General features: G+C 44.6%; 2 protein-coding genes across 2 annotated transcripts; both read right to left on the bottom strand.

Moving 5' to 3' along the window:
• Positions 1 to 6,607: 6,607 nt before the first annotated feature.
• Positions 6,608 to 8,401, bottom strand: LOC141020713 (putative F-box protein At1g32420). The gene is made up of 2 exons (XM_073495652.1): positions 7,273 to 8,401; positions 6,608 to 6,729 (listed from the first exon to the last, which is right to left on the bottom strand). Exons 1-2 carry the CDS (start codon positions 8,399 to 8,401, stop codon positions 6,608 to 6,610), a joined length of 1,251 nt encoding a protein of 416 aa, XP_073351753.1.
• A 3,469-nt stretch (positions 8,402 to 11,870) lies between these two features.
• Positions 11,871 to 14,621, bottom strand: LOC120976231 (uncharacterized). The gene is made up of 4 exons (XM_045233856.1): positions 14,303 to 14,621; positions 13,113 to 13,140; positions 12,603 to 12,675; positions 11,871 to 12,018 (listed from the first exon to the last, which is right to left on the bottom strand). Exons 1-4 carry the CDS (start codon positions 14,329 to 14,331, stop codon positions 11,921 to 11,923), a joined length of 228 nt encoding a protein of 75 aa, XP_045089791.1. The 5' UTR covers positions 14,332 to 14,621; the 3' UTR covers positions 11,871 to 11,920.
• Positions 14,622 to 17,889: the final 3,268 nt, after the last annotated feature.

The following is a 17,889-nucleotide window of genomic DNA, read 5'->3' as shown; positions in this document are numbered from 1 at the left end:
TCCCCACCGTCGACCTCCTCCAGCCTCCACGGGCTACCGTCGACCTCCTCCAGCCTCCACGGGCTCCTGTTCATCCAGCCTCCACCGCGCGCTACTCCCCCGGCTACTGTTCAACCACCCCTCCACCGTCTACTGTTCATCCAGCCATCCACACAACGGGGACCTGTTCAACCACCCCTCCACGGGCACCCCTCCACTGTCTACTGTTCATCCAGCCCTCCACACCACGGGGTCCTGTTCAACCACCCCTCCACGGGCACCCCTCCACCGTCTACTGTTCATCCAGCCCTCCACACCACGGGGTCCTGTTCATCCAGAGGCAACGCCACCGCTCACTGTTCATCCAATCGATCGGCTTCAGTTAGCAGCAGTAGCGAAGGAATCGCTCGATCGGGTTCAGTTAACAGCCATCGATCGATCGCTCGGGTTCAGTAACGCGTAGCCTGCAGTGCAATCGCTCGGGTTCAGTTAGAGCCCAACGCCTCGCTCGGGTTCAGTTAGAGCCAACGCCTCGCACGCACGCGCGTACGTGTACGAGAGAAACGTGCATCGCTCGGCCCCCGACCTCCCACCGTAACCGGGAACTCCCCGAAATTTTCCTCCCCCTCGCTTCTACCACGGTTTTTTCCGTCATGGACGGCCCAAAGAATGTCATGCAGCTGCGTCTCGGGCCCGCCCAGGACGAAAAGCCCATTTTCTATCATGATTTTTTGTCATAGAAGTAGGAGCCCACCACATCTATGATGATACCGGGTTTTGTCACAATTATCGTCATAGAAGTGTCATATGTATGACAGAAAAAAATTTCGTTCGGCCCAAAATGTCACGGATGTGTCTTTTTTTGTAGTGGAGCACGTAGCCTCAGCAAGGTATGAACATCAACACCCCACCTACCCAATTAGCGTCGGGTGTCGAGTTGGGTGATAGCGGACGGGGTAAGGAAGAGGCTCCATTAGTCACTGATGACGTCGCCATGGATGAGGATGAGGATGACGAGGGCACTCAACAATATGTCTATATTGGCGCCTACTCAGGGATTGAGCGTCATGAGTCGGTGCCTGAATTGCCGCCTCCGGAGGCTCAACATATTATAGACGACCTTCCGGCAAAGAAGCCTAGGAAGAGACCGAGGAAAGGCAAGAAAGCTGATTCTATGATCCAGCCGCCTCAGCAGCCTCGGGTTCAAGACCGTATAGATATCCCCAGTGCAGATAAATGGCATATCCCCGATCAACCAATCCTACATGCAACAGCGCTAGGGGCCAGATTCGGCGATCTAAGGAGACTTCATGGCGATGTGCTGCGGATAGAGAAAGGCCTCATCGCCTCGAAAGATCCAGGATACCCACTCTACGTGGTTAACGTTCCGCGGCAATTGTCGTACGTCGACTTCTTCCCTGCGGATAAGTTCTTCCTTCGATTCGATTACATATTCGACATGTTTCACGTGAAGAAGCTGGATTTTACGTTTGTCCGCCTTTATGCCTTGCACATGAACTGCATCATCGGGGTTGAGCAGATACCTCATATCTGTGTCGCTGACCCGTACTTCATGCACGAGGGCTTCTCGGGAGTCTGCGCAAAGCACCGTGAATACGCGAGGGAATACATCATCAATTTCATGCTCGCCAATAAGGACAAGGAGGCGATTCTCGTGCCTTATCATCCCCTGTAAGTCATCCGCGTGGATATCCTTCCTTCGATTTCAATCATTCATTTGCACGGTGGAGGATAATTAATTTGGGGTGTACTTATTTTGCGCAGCGGCGGGCGCGCTGTCCTCATCATCCTCTACCCCCGATACTCCCACGCTCTTTACTTGGACTCGTCGAAGAACATTAACAAAAAGGATTACACCCCCATCAAGGATGTTCTCGACAGTGCTATGTTTTACTACGACGCACGGGGTGGAGAGGTCAAGGACAAGAAGAGAAGGGCGGTAGGCCCGCCTTCGGCCATAAGACCGACTTCTGCTGCATCCAGCAACCGAGTGATTCTCTTAATGATGGATTCTATGTCCTACACCACATGCTAGAGTACAGACGGGATCATCAGAACCTTCGCATGTCACCTACATCCGGCGATGCCCATATTCTGCAATGGGCAAAGAACGTAGGAGATATCGAGGATCATCGACTTCGAGCTGAGTTCTATCACATCCAGCCCGAACTTGCCCAAATCATCATGAAGGAGGTCGTCGGAAAAACAAGGATGTTCTACGAAGAAGGAGAAATGTCGCGGGAAGACGTCCGAACACGGGTAGCCTCTCAGCGTCTCGACCTGAAGCCTTTCACTAGGCTCGGGGACTATCTCCCTGACTTGGATGGATGGCACGACATGTTGGAGTGATTGTCGAGATATGACAATGTGTCCGTTTAGTCCATACTTACTGTATGACGAAACTTTGAGTTATGCACAACGAAACTTTATTTGTGATGTAATTAAACCGTCCTCCTCGATTAGCGACGATCACTCTAGTTAGGGCATTTTGGGTACGATCAACTTTGTTATTTATGCTTATGATATGTTGCTTCTATTTTTGCCAAGTCTGTCTCTTTCTGTTGCTCAACTATATATGTTGCATATCATCGACTCATGTGACGATGCAGGTGCATAGATCATCGATGGGGAAGAAGTGCTACGCCAGGAGTATATATACGACGAGTGGTCGTAGTGTCAGGCCCAGGTGTACCGGTTTCCGGTTTCCGAGCGACAGGCAGTAGTTAGTTTAGGTTCACGCTAATGCGAGAGAGGGATACGAACTCATGTACTGCATAGTTCCGCTCTCACTCAAAGTGATAGCTCTTCTCGCGTATATCATTGTTTAGATATGGATGACGATGTAGTTGCAAGTATCGAGACTTGTATCGCTATTTTTGAGATGATGACGAGAGACCACTTTGTGTTGGATGATGATTATGATGATGACATGATTTGATGAGACTAGTTGTATGTATATGCTATGATTACATTTGTATGTGTATGATATGCTAAAGATTATTGTATAAAGCCTATTCAAATACAAAACAAATATGCAGAAAAAAAAACTAGCAGTAGCGAGTGGAACAAAGTTAGCAGTAGCGCTGCCTTACCAGTAGCGCTTCCTTCTAAAAAGCGATGCAGATATTAGCAGTAGCGCTCTTCACCAAAGTGCGCTACTGCTATCCATGTATAGCAGTAGCGTGGGAAGACAGGCGCTACTGCTACACGTTAACTGTAGCGCCTTATCAGTAGCACATCGTCCCGCGCTACTGATAGGCAAAATACCCGTGCTACTGATAGGGTTTTCTCTAGTAGTGTATGTGTAGTGCAATCATGATGATACATAGATAATGTGTTTGCCATATCCGTTGCATATGGTAAAGAGAAGATATTCCTCTTTGTTGTCATCATAAGTTTCGCTATGGAAACTATTCTGACGGATATATCTATAGTTTAGTAGGATACGAGTTGACCCAGACACGATAATGCATCCTTGATCCTACTCGAGTACCCATAGGGATAGTAAATATGGCTCGAGTTGAGCCAACAATATCATCGTGTCTACCGATTTTAAAATATCTCCTTTTCACCAACAAGAATGGAAACATTTCACTTCCCTGAGTATAGAGTTGGTGGCAGTCACATATTATCTTTCATCAGATTGACCCCCGTAGAAATCTATATATAGACTTGAAGATTCCTAGTATGAAAATCTTTATCAGATATATAGAATACATACAAATGTATTTGTATCAAAGTGCTGATACAATATATTGTGATATACAATATATGATGACAACAATACTTATGTTCTTATTACAACATCACAAGTGGACATAGATAAATAGATCACTAAGGAGATTGAGAGACTAACCGAAGTCTCCAAACATATCGATTTAGGTATGCTCAACCAACATGTTCTCCGTGTGAGCAAGGTCCTCTGGCTGATGGAAAGTCATGGTGTTGCTCGGTCCGAGTGGAACATCGTGCGAACAACCAATTCCATTTGCAATGTGTGGGTGAAGGTTGAAGTTGGATTCAAACCTTTTCCCTTGGGATCCTTGGCACCTTGGGATTGCTCGCGCTATCCCACAGGACAAGACGGATCTTGATGTCCATGACCCACATAGCGTAGTTGTGGCCATTAAGGGCGAGTGTCTCAAATTCTTTAGCCATCGGTTACTTATATGGACAAACCAGAGATAATTAATTTACAGATGATAAATTAAGGACCATCATGGTTGATGTTGTAATGAACTTTGCCAAATTAATGAAAATTTCAAGAAGTTGGCTTGAAATCATTAGTGTGAACTTCAAATTGTTAAGCATGACACTTTGTAGATAATCTCGGAAAGAAAATTTCGGAGTAGATCTAGCAGCTTTAAAGGAGTATAATCCGATGAAGTCCGTAGATACTCATACTTCAAATGCCTTATGTCATGACTTAATAAAATGTATGCGAGAGCACTTTGGCAATCATAATGTCAAAAATAACAAAATGTAGGCTTAAACAATAAAGATAGATAATCTGCAATGCAATAGATCTACACTCTACCACGCGATCCCAAAACATTAATTTGAAGAGATCACTTAGAATTTTGCATATAATTCTTACTCATATTAAGCCAAAAAGGCCCAATTAAGATTAATTGAGTTTTATTTGCAAGAAACTAAAATCTCAATTGCAAATAATAAATGTAAATATTCTGCAAAATTGATGCTCAAGTGAAAAACTTGAATTGTGTAGACATCAAAATATTGAGCATTACGCTTCATTATGCTTCAAATTTCGCAAATATATTGTCGTTGCATCGAAAGAATAAAAAAACATGTTATCGGGATTGCCAAAAGCAAACGAATTGAACATGTGACATATTCTAGAAAATATGTCTTAAATAACCCTTTACGAAATGTAAACATGAAATGTGGAGAAGTTAGATCATCTAATGTAAATTTGCAGTAGAGATCAGAGTCTAAACCGCAATATATGTCAGACTCCAATGCTCATGCATAAACAGCAATGAGCCTGACCGCACATATGCAGGTTACAAGTACTGTTACGAGAAATCGAAACAATCAAACTGTTTTGCTCTTCGCGTCAGTTTGGAGGGCTAACCCGTTAAGTAAATGACTTACTCACGACTCACGAGTAACAGAAACTAGAAAGACTGCAATGTAAAATATCCTGTAGGCCTAACTATCCGTGAGATTTCCATGGGGAAAAACAGTAACCACCGCTGGCCGCGGAGGGCCTGTGCGCGTTGCTGTCCAGGAAGAAAGAAAGAAAAATCGCGCGGGGAGGCAGCGATAATCGGCGTAGCCAAACCGCCGTCGAGGTCCACGGATCGATGTGCTTCCGCAGCCGGGAGGTTACGACGGAAGACGCTGATGCACCACGCTCCAGACCAAGCGCCATGGCTGGGTTGCTCGCCCGCGACGTGTGCGCTGCCGTTTGCCGGAAGGGCGCTATCTATCTCCGGGGTGGGGAGGGTCGCGCGTCGGCTGAGGGTGCTGTAGTGTCGCACCGGGGCAAACTCCGTTGCGCGAGCGCCGGGGGAAGCCGCCTCGCCGTGAAAGGGCGAGCCGCGTCAGGGCCAGGTGTGGCAGAGGCGAAGCCGGTGTCATGGTCCAGCGGGGTCGAATCCAGACGTAGCCGTGCCCATCGTCGGCGCCGCTACCGGGCGCTTTTGCCGAGACCCGAGAGTCACGGCCGATGGCTAGGAGCGCGCGTGTCCCCTTGCGCTGTTCAGCGCCGGGTCCGGGCTCACCACGCCGGCCGCTTGGGTCCAGTCTGGAGTTCGACCGTTGGCCGGGGCTGCCTCCCCCTCGTCCTACCGCCGATGATGGCCGGGCTACCTCCGACTCGTCCTATTGCTCTCTGTAAGAGCGTGCTGATAACGTGTTAGAGTAAAACGAGATTGAAAGCGAAAGGACCATCAGTCCTGGTTTTCATTGATTCTCAAATATATATACATCTGGAATAGGTGGGAAGAAGAGGTATCTGTTCGGAGGCATTCCTCCAGAACAGGTGCCTATTGGCAATAGAAAGATAGAAGGGACATGACTGTTCGGGGTTGGACACACCCCTTTGCTAATGACTATTCATTAATTAGCATGTGCTAATTCATCTACTAATTAATTCCTAACAGATACTTCCATTCATGGAAATCACTCAAAACCTGAATACTGAGACAGTAACTCGCTGAGATGCTGAGTGAAGAATTTCACATCTACGATCAGCTCCCGACTCCAAGCTTGGGAGTGTCTTTACTGAACTACCAATAAGCAAAAAAAAAAACTAATATAAATATTAACTACTTTGCCGCGAAAAAAATACGAATGTCAAAATACTTCAACAGGAAAATATGGAAGGAAAAACAGGCCCTTCCCATTTAATCTGTCAAGGGATCGACCAATGTTGCACCAGGCAAACCGTTGCTAACTTGATAGTACATCAGGTTTTTTCCTAGAAAAATATATACTATAATGGTGAGCCTAGTATCCATACTTAACCTGATACAATGAATTCATAAAGGAAAATTGACTGATGCGGTTTTTCAATTAAATGAGTAGTGCTCCAGCTCTTCTAAAAATAAGGTGAATGTGCTCCAAGCTCGTCTAGAAATCAGGTGAACAAATGTGCAATCTGCCACATTTTGTCGTTAGCTGGAAGAGAACCAAGAACATGAAGCACATGTAGATTACTGAACAGGAGGCCACTAGATAATCTCCCAGAAAAAAGAAGACCTAGATAAAAACGAACAGTCAATTATTCGTTTCAATGAAAAACAGATTGCTAACTAGTACCTACTAGTGAAGACCCCTAGAGTGCTCGATTAAAAAAACAAACCGGACGGTCCAGTTCAAGGAAATAGACACGGGCAGATTAGTTAGCCCATCTTTCAGACCCACACCAAAATGACTTGTGATTTTGGCATCGACACACACAATAATCCCTTCATTCCAAAGGGTATGGACACAAACATAGATTCATGCAACTATGTAACTGTCAGAGATTCTTGATTATAATTTTATGCATCAACAAAGAAGCTAGTAGGCTCATAGTGGATCCAATTCACCCATACTCCAGCTCATGAGGATAAAAACATCTAGGACATTACGACGCACGAGCTCACTTAACTGTCTTCAAATCACCGGGAGCAGAAAAACTAGTCTCCTTCACAAAATAACCCTCTAGTGTTGGAAAGAAGGTATGTTTAACAAGAGTTTGTTTGAGACGAAATTTAGTAGGAATGACATCCTTGCGATGAAAAGTGGTGACCAACTTGCCATCCATGTCAACCTGAATCAGCCACTCTTTAAATTTGACAAGCACGAGCAACTCACCATCCCCAGGCATGACCACCACATGACAAAATATGTCATCGTCATGATTTCCACACCGTGTCTTGATCTGTGTAACCGGCAATTCGATCCGGCACTTGAAGGTCCAGATCTCGTTTTGACAGTCCTGCAATACCCAAATATCAATTTTTGTTGCTGCACCGTTAAAGCTGGAGATGCCGAGCATGCCATCCATCTCAAACAGGTCACCCCAGCCAGAAACAACCGGAGCACCCATCTTCCGGAACGACTCGGCTGTGGTGTCAAACACGATTATCGTGCTGTTTTCGATCCAATGGTCCATTTGGTACCAATGCAAGCAACCACGTAATAGCACTGAACGGTTGCCCAGTTCATTGGCGTCGGCATACTCAATGTGCCTCGGCGGCTGGCCAGAGCCCAACGATAAGACATAGCAGAAAACTTGACTCTTAGGTTCAATTCCATATTGCCACCTCTGGCGAGGGTTCATGAGTAGTCTGTACTCGCCGGTAGCGGGGTGAGGATACATTCCGAAAATCCTGTAGCCTGAAAGCATCCAGAGAGGAGCATACTGACGAGTTGCCGGGTTGTAAATTGCCCAGAATATCCTGTTGACGGCGAGGATGAAGAGGCCGTCGCAGCAGGCCACCAGACCGTAGGAGGTGCCGCGAAATCGCGCGACGGATTGGAACTGGTCAGCGTCAGCGGCCCGGTGGTCGAAGGGGATTATATCTAGGGAGTAGCCTTTCTTGTCGAGGAGTTTGGAGTCGCAGAGGATGGGGAGGGTGGGCTGGCGGGCGTGGTGGGCGAGGAGGAAGTCGCGGGTGGATGTGGCGCAGCGCCAGGCGCGGCAGACGGCGCGGCAGCGGAGGAGTGATCTTGGGGGCAGGCGGACGAGGATCTCCCAGATGGAGATCTCGCCGGAAGGCCGCGGCTGGGAGGGACCGCTCCTGCTGTTGCGGCCGCCGCCATGGTCGCCGGCTGGGAGCTCGACCTGGTTTCTGGATCCGTCCGAGGGAACCAGGCGGCGGCGGAGGGGTGGAGTCGTGGAAAAATGGACATCGAATGGGCTTAAACCGTTTACAATGTGCATGTAGACCTCTGAAACGGACGGGCTTTATTTTTTTTGCGAGCTGGGCTTAGCCCAGTAGATTGCTGTTAACTACTGTAATTTTTTTTTTGAGGGAAGGCCATCATGGGAGCTCCTGTCTGATGACGCTCGTTAGCGTCAAGCAAAGTTTCGCTCAAGGTAGATGTAGATGGGCCGGCACATTTAGAGGTCAGGAGCTCGAGCGTGAAGAAATTTGCCAAAAATACACTGCACAGCGAGAGAACGAACCGGCCAAGTCCCGCTAGGGAATTCTACGACCTAACCAGTCGACCTGAATTGCACGAGATCATAAAGAACCGAACAAATTTTGAAATTTTTCGAACAATTCTCATAAATAGAGAACAAAAAATAGAAAATTCTAAACAAAATTTGACAAACGCCAAACCTTTTTAAAACAGTGAACAATTTTTTAAATGCGAACAAACTTTTTAAAACAGTGAACAATTATTGAAAAATTGAACAAACATTTCAAAATTTCAAAAAATATGAACAGTTTTTAAAATATACATTAACGTTTTTGTATTATACGCTGAACAATTTTAAATACACACTGAACATTTTTGGGATATATGCTGAACAATTTAAAAATATACATTGGACATTTCTGTAACGTACGCTGAACAAATTTTGAATTGTGAACAAAATTTAAAAACCGTGATTTTTTTTATGAAATTATGAAGAAAATATGGAATTTCAAACTTTTTTGTAAACAAAAGATGAAAATAATAAAAAAAAAGGTTGAAATAAAAGGAGAAGGAAAAAAGAAACAGAAACAGAATTAAAAAACAGAAAAAGAAAAAAATCAGGAAACCAGCAAAGAGAAAAAAGAAGAAGAAAGAAACCGGTTTAGGGAACCTTCTAAAAGGTTCCCAAAACTGGTTTGGCTGGCACTGGTTTAACTCGTGAAGTGGGCCGGCCCGTCGTGCGCAGCCGCTCCCGCGCTTCAGCGAAGGCGCGTTTCCTGGACGCACACAAGCGTCGGATAGGATCCACCACTGTGCAGGTAGGGGTGGGGGCCGACGCTCCAGGATTACATGCGCCAGGCACGCGTGCTGCGCTCTCTGGCCCAGACACGGCCCCTGTGCTACACGGGCCGGCACATCGGCCCGTTTGGCACGCCGGCATGTTAGACAGTGGTGGCCCATCTGCCGCATTCGTCGTTCGCACAGGGCACTGCCTCGACAGGGCCGTCCCAACCATGCTTCAAGCTGTAAAAAATTGACAAGGCTACGCAGCACCCATGCGCTGGTTGAGGCACTCGAGCAGACTTACCACATTAAGAAATATATGACCCATGCGAGCTGAGCCTGCCCAAAAAAGGAATCCTCCATGGGTCTAATGTATTCCTGGTATCTATCCCATCTGCATTTATTACAGGGATCAAAAAATTTAAAAAGTTGTAGCTTTTGATTCGAGTGCCAAAATTCAGATCCGTTTTCACCGTTGAGTTTCTCGCGGCGAGTTCTTCAAAACTAGATCCCATATGAACAGGTTTCGGTGAACTTTTTTTCCGAGCAACTTTATGTGCAACAAAGGCAACTTTAGTGCTATAGAAAAGTAACTCCTTTTTTCCCCTAGTATGACACTATGACTACCTATCAGCGGAGGATCCTTCTAAATTAGTATTAACTAGCTTCATCTCTAAGTTGTCCACCATAAGGACAACTCCAACGCGAATCACCAAATTGCCCCGAAATGTCAGGATCAACCTTTCTAGACACTTTTAACCATCCAATGGCAGTCACATAATTTGTTTGAACAAGTCAATACGTCCGAAACCCTCCAAGCCGAATGTCCAGGGGCGTTCTCAGGGCCCCTTGACGTCCATTGCTCCCTTTGGCGTCAAGTCGGATCCCATCTCCTTAGATGACAAGAGGAGAAAAAGCCGCCCCTCCTAGCCGAGGCCCCCGTGATTGAAAAGAGTCCACACTACAAATGGAGATACTAAACCAACGGTCAACCTTCGACCGTTGTCTGACGATGCCCTCTCTGCTGCTCCCGAGCAAACACAACGTCCAAAACTAGATGCCACGTAAAGGAGGAGACGTCGTTCCCACTGCGCCAACCATTTCGGTTGTAATAAGGAGGTGGCAACAACAACTTCGAATATTGATAAATGTAGCTACATATAAAAAAGACTAAGGGCCAGTTCTTTTGGTGGCTTCTAGAATAAGCTGCAAAAAGCTGCCCCTACCCAGCTTATTCTAGAAGCCCAACCAAATTTATTTTTTTAGAAGCCTAGTAGTTAAGACTTGACTAATAGGCTTCTAAAAAGAAAATTTTGGTTGGGCTTTTAGAATAAGCTGGGTAGGGAGCAGCTTATTCTGTAAGCCCAAAAAAACTAGCAAAAGAACTGGCCCTAAGTTCACCCAACTAAGCCCGTTTGGGGAAGAAAATAAAAACAATTATGTGACTTATATGATTGTACTTAAAAAAGGCAGCAACTTTTGGGGTGTTTTTGTGCAACTCCAATGTATTCATCAGACAACTCGTGTGTAATCCCAGTAGCAGAGGAGAAAACACACACACGCAGACACGCGCGTGCCCCCACACACACAGTCATGTGCCTCGTATCTCCAGCTAGGAAACCTAACCTGTTCCACCCGCTCCTCTCTACAGTCGTACGAAGGGATCCCACCTGAGAAGAGGAAAAATCTTGACTCCACTTATATGACCCAAACTTAATTACAGGTATCTAAAACCTTTAGATATTTACCAAATAATTGTGAGGATCAGGCAACTAGATACATGGTTTTAGGCAACTATTTGTTGATTGTGGGCAATTGGATACTTGGTTTTAGGCAATTGTATGATTGATTGTGGGCAACTATGACACCTGAAAAAGGGATAAAGAACATACACATGTTTATATTTGGAGGGTTCACAGATAAATTCAATCCCCTAAAATCACGTCCCCATGACCAACTCCAGCCTGCCCCCCCCCCCCTCTAATTATTCGCCAAGTATTTACGATCATACCAAAGGATCCCACCCCGACGAGAAAATTCTTGACGCATCTCTTCGACACAAAATTGAAAGGTATCTAAAACCATTACATATTAGGCAAATTATGGTCTTGGTAATGTTTCTGTTCATGAGGATTGGGTAACTGGATACATGGTTTTAGACAATTGTATGGTTGATTGTGGGCAACTAGATACATGGTTTTAGACAACTGTACGGTTGATTGTGGGCAACTGGATACATGGTTTTAGGCAACATTATGGTTGATTGTAAGCCACCATGACACCTAAAAAAGGGATAAAGAACATACACATGTTCATTTTTGGAGGGGGGTCACAAATAAACTTAATCCGCTAGAAACACTTCGTGGTTTTAGTTATGTCCCCATGACCAGCTCCACACCGCTCCCTCTCTATGATCAAACGCCTAGGTATTTATGATCATACCAAGGGATCCAACCCCAAGGAGATGAAATTCTTGATCGATCTTTATGAAAAAATCTTAGTTAAAAGGTATCTAAAACCTTTACACATAGGCCTAATTATGGTCTTGGTAATGTTTCTGTTCATGAGGATTGGACAGCTGGATACATGGTTCTAGACAACTGTATAGTTGATTGTGGGCAACTATGACACCTGAAAAAGGGATAAAGACCATACACATGTTAGCTTATTAGGGGTTCACTGATAAACTTAATCTCATAAAAAAACTTCATGGTTTTAGTTATGTCCCCATGACCAGCTCCACCCCGCCACCCTCTATGCTCCACCCCGCTACGCTCTATGATCATTCGCCAAGTGTATACGATCATGCCAAAGGATCCCACCAGAAGAGAAGAAATTCTTAACGCGTCACCATGACACAAACTTCATGAGATTGAGCAATTGGATTTATGGTTTTAGGCAACTGTATGGTTAATTGTGGGCAACTATGTTATCTTTCATGTGTTGTGCATAAAAAAGGGATGGAAACTATATAGGGAAACTATGTATCTTTTTGTGTGTGTTTTTGTTGTGTGATAGTTTCTCCGAAATCACACAATATTTTACGTATTCAACAACTACACGCAAAAAAAATGGAAGACCTATGTGGCCATGTGCTAGATGCAGCTAGGACAAAGGGAGGAATTTAGAAATAGCTACTTTCCGAATTGCAATAGCTACATCTCTACATCACCAGCTACATCTTTACTTTCAAGAAAATGACTAATGGTGTCTACCTGCTAACCAGCTAAAAAGGAGTCTTCCACTGCTCACCGGGACCTCGGCTCGTTTGCTCCATCTGCACTCTAGCTACAACCAATGGATTTCAGAAGCCTGTTAGGAATAAAACTACCCAATCAATTTGCAATGGTAATAAGTTAGGTCCATAAATCACCATTTCCTGCATCACTAAAAAACCGAAGCAACTCTAATTGTAATTGTAGGCAACTCGTGATAAAAACAGGAGCAACTAGTTGCGAACAGTTCCCTAACAGTAAGAATCAGTCTGGGAATGATACAAAATAAAGATGGTAGACTGAAGATAACTGGAAGAAGCCCCTATCAATTCTGTAAAACTTAAAGCATCTTTCCCTGTAATTCTAGGCAACCATGTTAAAAACTGGAGCAACCTTCCATAAAATTCCATTTTGCTTGTCTTCCTTATTTAACTTCATCAACTTCATCTTTTGTGCGCTCTTATACGTGTGTGCCACGGTTCGAGTTTCGTTCCCTTCGACAACACTTACATCCAACAGTGCTGGTCGATGGAGCAGCCTGGTTTTTGAATAACAAAGTGTCAAAAAAACATGCATGATATCTGAATGAAATCAAAAGAAAAGCATTTCATCAAAAAGGATATCTAAAAAAACCACGGGTACCCATTGGTGGAACTAAATGTCTTTTTGGGTGTATGTACAAATGTACACCCATTAATTTTGCAAAAACGTTGACGACGCATGTATAGTATCCTATATGCATCAAATAAATTTAAAACTCTAGTATTCTGAATTTTAGGGAAATAGGTACACCCATTGTCTCGGGGCTGGCTAAGCCACTGCGGCTACCTCCTGTTGCGTGAGATATGTCAAAAACAAAAACTGTCTGAAAAAATAGCAGCGAGGAATAGTGTCGATTTCTATGGTGAGGACTAATTCATCCTTCCGCCTGGCACCAAGCAGATGGCATGTAGTACAAATCTCTCTCTCCCTCATTAATTTGTCCAATGCTGGTTAATAGCTTTTGTGCCTCATTACGCTTACACAATTTCAAACTTGAGATGCTGATTTCTACCAGTAACCTTTTTTTTTTTGCGGGTGAAAGAAATTACCAGTAACCTGCAACTGCAACAAATGGACTGTTCTGAACTTCCAATCCTGCATATTTTTTATGAATTTTTACCACTCTTGATTTTCAGGAAAACAAGTGGGTTTCATACATTATAGTTTGGAACAACACAACAAAGTCAGAACATCAAAAGGATTTGTCACAAACGTAGAAGAGACTAATAACTAGGCTGATGATGGAGACTGTTGTTCCTCCAATCCCAGCTGGAAGACGAAGCAATGGAAACAAGCAGCTGGCCCATTATTGTTTGGAACTATTCTCTACGTTACTCGCCAAGGAATAGTGGCGAGGAAGCTCCTCCCGGCCACGGCGCTCACAGCGAAGGAGCCCAGCTCTGGCTGTACCACAATTGACCCACGGCCTCTTCGCAACCACCCACACCCTCAATTTCAGCACACATCTCTCACAGGGGCCGCTCGTCCGGAGTGGATGCCGTACGGGTCAATCGTCCACCTCCCATGCTCGTGCGCATCACCGGCGACACCACCGGAACACCCCGCGTCGAAAACGTAGATCCCAATTGCCCCGCTCTGTGCCATGAAATAACGTCGAAATCGAATGCGAAAAAAGTAGCCGGTGGTGCGGTGGTTACCTCCGTGGTCGCCGGCGAGCTGCGCCCATGATTGGCCTTCCTTTGACGGTGAATCAGGGCCGCAATTGCCCCGCCTCGCTCCCGTCGCCTGCGAAAAGAATGGGGAGGAAGGGGAGCGGAGGTGCGGGGTGATTTTTTCCCTGGAATTACTATTCACATGGCCCCACCAGAACTCCTGTCGGCACATGCATCGTGTCTCCCTGGCAGTTCGCTCCATCGCGAGAATCGAACGGTGTAGGAGCGTGCGCTCGATCCTCCCAAATAGTGCAGCTGCACTAATAAGTATTTATTAGGGTAAAAAATTAGAGAAAACACATCATATAAGCTGGGATTCGAGCTCGCAATCGCGCTCTGGTAAAGAGAGGCCGCAAGCCAGAGCGGCTGGTTCGTACTCATGGTTAAAGGACAGCGCGAACTGTTTACAACTAACCACTTCGGTAGATTGGATTATTTTTCCCTCTTTAATCATTTCTTGAAAATTCGAAATATTTTTTTAGAAAACTTCCAAACATTTTGAAAACCCACACGGGTTTTAAAAAAATGAGAACAAATTTTCGGATTTGTAACCAAATTTAAAAAGAGGAACAATTTTAAAGTTGTGGACAAGTTTTGAAAAACACGAATATTTTTTAAAATTTCGACCAATTTTCATAAAGACGAATTCTTTTTTGTATAATTGTGATTTTCAAAAAGAAGTCAGGAACATTAATTTTCGACTTTGCGAAATAATCTTGAAAAACGGAACATTTTTTAAAATCCCAAATAGTTTATAAAATAAGGAGCATTTTTTAATTTGTGAACAAATTTTGCGAACCGATTTTTTTCAAAAAATTGTGAAGAAACTTAGGAATGCGGAAAAAAATTCAAACGTAAAACATTTTTTGAGAATCACGAATTTGAACAAATTTTGAAAACACGAACATATTTAGAAATTCCATATTTCTTTTTAAAATTGAACAATTTTTTTAAACATGAACAAAATTTAAACCTCAAAACTTTTTTTGAAAAACACAAATATATTTTCGTACTCCGAACTGTTTATTCAAAAGATGAACGAATTTTTTTGGAAAATAAGCACATTTTTTTAATATGTGAACAAAATTTTGAAACGACGGACATTTTTGGGAAGATGTGATCAAATTTTGAAAACAAGATATTGTTTCAAAATTCGAAATAAAAATTGGAAAAATATCGTAAAAGCTTCAAAAGTAAAATAAACATTAAAAACAAAAAATGTTAATGTAATAAACGAAAAAGGGAAATTAATAGAAACACAAAAAAGAATTGAAAAACCTCAGAAAACTTCCAAAGACCTTTTAAAATAAGAAGATTTGAAAATTATGAACAATTTTTTAAAACATGAATATTTTTGAAAAATTTAATGTTTTTTAAGAACACGATTTTTTTTGAAATTTTCAAACAATTTAAGAAAGATGATAATAAACCTGGGAAATAGCAAACAAGCAAAAAACAAACATAAAATAATAATAGAAAGAAGAAACAGAAATAGAAAAGCAGAAAAAAGAAAAAGAAAAGGAAAGGAGAAACCAAAAAAGAAAATAGATAGGAAAGAGAATTGAAAAATGAAAAAATGAAAAAGAGAGAAAAGAAAAAAAAATTAAAATAAAATAGAAACAGAAAAACCGATTCAGGAACCTTCTAGAATGTTCCCAAAACCCGGCTGAAACCTTCTCCCAAAATCAGGATACGTGGAACACACACCTCGCTTCTAAACGGGTCGTCCCATCCCTTGTCGATCGCTTCGATCTCGCGTGTGCGGCGCCCCAACGTTTTGATGCAGAGTGCGTCGAATAGGGAAACCCGGCCATCATGGCTAGTTTTATTAAGATCAAATAATCAGTACATCAGCAACTAGTTTAGTGGCGAGGCAACCCGTGGTTCCTCCGACCACCTACTCGAAGTCTTATTACAAAAACAATACTGAGCTAGAGCCGCTTGATTAGCGGACCAATAACAATGTTTAAACTTAACCTTTCCAATAGAAACACTAATATCCACACACTCCGCGAAGATTGCTGAGGCAGCATCCCACCAACATGATTGACTAGCGCAGAAGTCTATAACGATAATAGAATCCGACTCCGCTTCTACACGGTGAAATCCCAAATTATTTGCGAGGATTAATCCACCCGCATTGCCATTGCCTCCATAGTTACCACATTGGCTGCGAAGAGGAGCCCCACGCTGCCGCCTTGCTCGGCCATGGATCCGGGCCCTCTGCAGCAGCCGCCGCTGGATCTGGTCTACCGCCACTCTTCCGCACCTCCTGCACCCCCTGCCGGCGCTAGATCAAACCATTGCTACCATTGACAGCACGCACGGGATCGAGAATTTTTTTTTGTTTTTGAAATTAATACTAGTAGCGCGGGTAGCACCCACGCTACTACTAACAGGCGTAGTAGTAGCGCGGATGCACCCGCGCTACTACTACAAGTTAGCTGTAGTGTCGTAGTAGTAGCGCCGGCACCCGCGCTACTACTAGGCTTTTTCCTAGTAGTACGACTCCGGTCACGGAGGACGATGGTGGCGTCTACGTCATTACCTTTATGAAGGCATCGTCAAGCAACTATCGTCAACCTGCTCGTGCCGCTCCGGGAGAAATCCAAAGATCACCGGATCGGACGATGGCAGCGCTGCGGTGTCATGTTCCCTATTGGGGGCATCGTTTATGGAGCGGCGCCGGATGGAAGAGGCATGAGGTGGTGTAGCATGCCTTCTCTCGCGTCGACGATGGCGGGTCTCGGCGGTATGGAGCAGCGGGGTCTCGCCGGTGGGCGTCTGAGGATGGACGAGCGCAGGATGGTGGCGTTGTTTGGCGTCGTGGTGGCGTCGACGGCAGCTAGACCAGGCAAGGTAGATGCAGCAGTACATCACTGAAGATGGATTAGTGGCAGGTGGCTGCGGCGGCCTCATACCCGGCAGGCGTCCTGGTTGAGGAGTGCACCAGATTGGTTGGTGCCCCATACCCGACAGGCGTCCTGGTTGAGATCTCAGGTCTTAGATGTTAGGTTTGGCTGTGAGGTCTGTTTGGTATTAGGCCCAGACTATCAGCATCCCTACGGATAAGAGCAGCGACAGATGTTGCCTAGACGGTGACTTTAATCTTACTGTTGTATGACTTTGTAATGTCTTGTGTGAATAATTAATAAAATGGCTGCCTGCATCGTCCAGATGCAGAGGCCGGGGGTCCTCCTCCTTTTCTAAAGAAAAACCTACAACATCATTTACATGGAAGTCTAAAGCTCCGTTGGAGTGTCACTTCTTTTGTTGTCTGGCCATCAAGAATCGCTGCTAGACATCCGCTAGGCTTGCTTGACGTGGGCGACCCCATCAAGTCTCCTTCCTGTTCTGTGACCAGAGTGAAGAGACATAATGATCATCTGTGTCTTGGCGAAGGAGATATGGCACCACATCGCTATCACAAGTGGAAGACCGAAGTTTGAATCGAGGATCAACGAGACCTTGCCCGATTGGTGTGTCAGATGGGAACTGAGCTGAGGGACGAGAACAAGAAGTACGCACGGGCTTTATGCCTTCTAGGCATGTGAAAAATCTGAAAACACCGG

This window comes from Aegilops tauschii, chromosome 3, assembly GCF_002575655.3.
Source record: "Aegilops tauschii subsp. strangulata cultivar AL8/78 chromosome 3, Aet v6.0, whole genome shotgun sequence".
Lineage (NCBI taxonomy): Eukaryota > Viridiplantae > Streptophyta > Magnoliopsida > Poales > Poaceae > Aegilops > Aegilops tauschii.
The sequence above is the reverse complement of the archived record's forward strand: the minus strand, read 5'-3'. Positions and strand labels throughout refer to the sequence as shown.